Genomic DNA, 3,913 nt, shown 5'->3' on the forward strand with positions numbered 1-3,913 from the left:
TTGGCGATCTTGACTGTATATATGCTGTAAGAAAAAACGACCTGAAAACCTATAGTAGATTGGAAAACGCAATGTCGAAATAAAAATAGAGTTTTCGAGTACAAAATATTCAAGTTTTTCTGAATCTGAAAAGCCAAGTCTTTGCTATGTGCATTTCCCTTCTAAATGCAAATTTTTCTTTGCTCTCACAGACTGGCCACAAAGAAGAGACCTCATGAAGGTGAAACGCGCCGAACAAGTGAGAGCAGTGTCAACGAAACCTGCGATTATTTCAGCAGATGAAAATGATTTCTTTCTCGAAGGACCTCTCCCAGTGGCATTTAAAAATGCGCTTGAAAAGTATCCCATCGTACCAACAACTGACGTCACGATAGTGCTCATTGTCGCCTACTATCGGTCCGGGTCAAGTTTCTTGGCGAGTTAATGTCTTCTACACCAAGGACGTTCTTCCACTATGAGCCTCTTATGCTGTTCTCTGTTGCCCGCGGTATTCGACCGGGAAGGCAGCACCACGCTTTTCAGCTGTTGGACGCCCTCGTCAAGTGCCGTTTCGAGCCGCTCTACACTGCATGGATGGAGAACACCCGTTACTACAAGCAGAATCATTTCCTGGCTGACATCTGCGAAGGTGGAGAGTCGTGCTTTTCTCCAGGTTACCTTTCTGGTCTCTGTTCAAGAGCACAAGCGCAAGTGTTCAAGTTCACGAGACTTCGTGTTACTCAGGTCAGATGTTGCTCAACTCTGTCCCATTCAGTTACATTCACGCATCTGTACTCCCTTCTTGTGCATGTAACGTTAATCTTTGCAGTGTTTCAGTCGTTTGCTTTCTCTTTCATAATATACGTAAACCTACTCGCTGAATCTGCTGCAGTACTTCTGGCAAGATCATAGACATGTTCATCAAGGTTATTTTTATAATCTGTGACGCACGTTTTTTTTAACTGAATAAAATTACATTGTTTGAGTAAAACGTATGTACAGCCGCGGTTACGTCTGTGTAGAATGCGCGAGCAGCCGGTTTTTGCTCTGCGGGGCGACAGCTTGAGGCAGTTTCCGGCTCTGACGTGGTCAGCCTGACTACTATTCGCCCCGAGATCGGGCTACAGGTGGCAGCAGTGTCGCCGCGCTAGTGTGGATAGGCGGCCGGCGGCGTGTATACAAATGTACACGGCGCTTCGTTGTGAGCTGCTTGAACTGATTGTCGGTGAATTAAACGCGTTGACTGGAGCCCTCTGATAATATGTACGTTCTCCATGCTGAATGGATGCACGAAGCCCACCGAACGTTGCTATTGCTTGTGACAGAAGCGCAGCGTGCCAATGAACGGAATGCTCTTCGGCGATAGTCTGCGGTGTTGCACTTGAGATTTTTGCTGTTTTAATTGAACGTATTTAGCTGGTGTACCGCCTACTACGCAGTGCTGTTGCGCGACTGAACTAATTACTGATTTACTTGCTTAGGCTCCGAACAGCGCTTCTTCCATAGCTTGTGTCCCGCCTACTACGCAGTTCTGTTGTGCGATGAACTAAATACGCATTTATTTCTTTCTTACCTGGCAACCGAATAGCATTCTGTGCACTGTGTGCACGAATACGCACGAAGGTTTTTGGGTTTTTCTTATTCAGCTCCGTGATATGTAGGACAGTTGATAAGAAATTTAGTCAGAAAAGCTACGTGGCTGACAGCGCTTTAGCGCTATGAAGCTCTTTCACATGTAAGCGCTTGATTTTATTCCAGTAACGGTGTAGAAAGGGAAACAGTTCAGCACAGAGCTTTCTTCAATTCATTATCTGCATGACCGTGATGCAACAAAGGAGTGGTTAATTTACGGGTCAAAAGTGAGTTGTTTCTTTTTTCTTAAGCCAATGATGCTCACTGCTTTCATCAATCTATAGCAAGGCCGCACAAAAGCTCAAGATAACGTAAAAACAACAGAGATAAGGTTTTGCGTGAAATTCTCTCCTTTCTTTAAATCTTCTCCCACCTTCCCAGGTACGTTGCGCCATGCTCCCTTGTGAGTTTAAGAATTAGGCATTTTTTTCCCATTCAATCACTACCCGTCCATGCTAATCGCAACTACATAACTTAAATTTTCTTGCTTGATTTTAGCAATTGATAGGTTGCGTAATATTGCCGTTCTTCTAGATTAGTGGGGCGAAGCACTTGTCGCGAGAAATTTCAGAGAATTTTCTCTGTTAGCGTTTTATGCATATTAAAAACGATAGTCTTTCATGGGATACCTGAACGCAGAAATTTTTTTCTGTCTGTCTATCTGTCTGTCACACGATTCAGCCACCCGGCCAAAGTTTAAGCACTTACTGAACGCCCAGCCATCCGGTAGCTGCGTTCATACTTGTGAACATTTCGATCAAAAAGTAAATATCACGCATATCTGAGGCGCACCATCAATACGGAACTATTAGGTGGCGTGTTCTTTTACTAGAAAATACATAGATACGTAATTCTAAAGGCCCTAGTGTTTCGTAGGCTGCGCTGAAAATGCGACGCTATGCACGAAAAAGCCCTCTTCATAGCCAGCCAGATACAGCCGATTCAACATAGAGGAGGCGCTGTCTGAGGCAAGGGAAAACATAAATGGTCGCTTGATGAAATAATGGAGTAAAACAAAATCTGTTCGAACCAACCTGCATTGGATTTATTATGCCAGGACGGAAATGGTAGGAGAATAGCATCACGGGGGCCCGCCAGGACGGAAATGGTAGGAGAATAGCATCACGGGGGCCCGCGGATGAGACCAGGACTCATGTACTAGGCGGGCAGAAGACTATCGTCTTTCGAAGACATTTGTAGCGAAGTACGCAGATACGCGGCCATTTTTTTTCTGAACATCTCATTAAATTGTATTTTGCATACGTGTTGATTATCTCCATTTTTTTTTCACCGAGCCCTGAGAGACAGTACTACGTTTAAGTAAATAATAAAATTAACAAAATGCTCCGGGTCGCGTCATTTTACAGGTGCAATCGTGGATTCAGAAAAACCCAGAAATGGCGTCCTCCGTACGCGTGGTCCACCTGGTGCGAGACCCCCGCGCCATGTACGCTTCTAGAAGGCGTCTTGATTGGTGCAAGAATGACGCACACTGTGGAAGTGCAGCCGCCCTTTGCGGCGAAATGAGATCTGACTTGGATGCATTCGGAGAACTGGGCCGCCACCTGCTGAGCAACAGAACATACCAGATTCGTTTTGAAGACCTCGCAGCTGACCCACTGAATGAGACGAGGCGCTTGTTCATGAGACTAGGTCTAGAATTTGTGCCGTCAGTATCCGCATACGTAGGAAATCACACGGCGGCGACCGGCGCGAAAACAAAGGACTCGTATTCGACGTGGAGAAACACGAAAGCAGTGGCAGACAGGTGGAGATACAGGTTGCCACGAGGAACGATACGCGCGATTCAAACCACGTGCAGTGATGTTCTTCTGAGGCTGGGCTACAAGCTGGTGCGAAAAGTACAAAAGAAGCACAGAAAATCTGCTTGCAGTATGAGAAAGATTGCGTATTCCGCCACCTTACTCTTCCTCGACACGTAAAGCTCACAATAACACTGAGCCAAATTTCCTGCTCCAGTAGCTCACACTACTCATGTGCGAATCACCGTTTATATCTCTTACATACAATGAACCCATAATACTAGTGTACAAACATCACAGACTTCACCGCACGACACCGAGCAGCCTCTCGACTTCAGCTGTACTTTATTCGACATAAAGGTCACATATACAGTTAATTGCGCCCAAGCAGGTGTGCGCAATCAAATACCGCCGCCTATATTTGCCACCCCCTCCCACGTGGTCCTTGCTTGCATAGATAACCCTTTTTTTACAACTCAATGGATGCAGTGAAGTGGTGGCAAGAATGCACGGTGGTAAATTGTGAGACATTTGTCAGC

The 3,913-nt window shown here is 45.7% G+C and overlaps 1 protein-coding gene across 1 annotated transcript; it reads left to right on the top strand.

The window, feature by feature from the left end:
- Positions 1 to 423: 423 nt before the first annotated feature.
- Positions 424 to 3,618, top strand: LOC119381239 (carbohydrate sulfotransferase 5-like). The gene is made up of 2 exons (XM_037649176.2): positions 424 to 723; positions 2,979 to 3,618. Exons 1-2 carry the CDS (start codon positions 424 to 426, stop codon positions 3,552 to 3,554), a joined length of 876 nt encoding a protein of 291 aa, XP_037505104.2. The 3' UTR covers positions 3,555 to 3,618.
- The last annotated feature ends 295 nt before the right edge of the window (positions 3,619 to 3,913 follow it).

This window comes from Rhipicephalus sanguineus, chromosome 2 (assembly GCF_013339695.2).
Source record: "Rhipicephalus sanguineus isolate Rsan-2018 chromosome 2, BIME_Rsan_1.4, whole genome shotgun sequence".
NCBI lineage: Eukaryota > Metazoa > Arthropoda > Arachnida > Ixodida > Ixodidae > Rhipicephalus > Rhipicephalus sanguineus.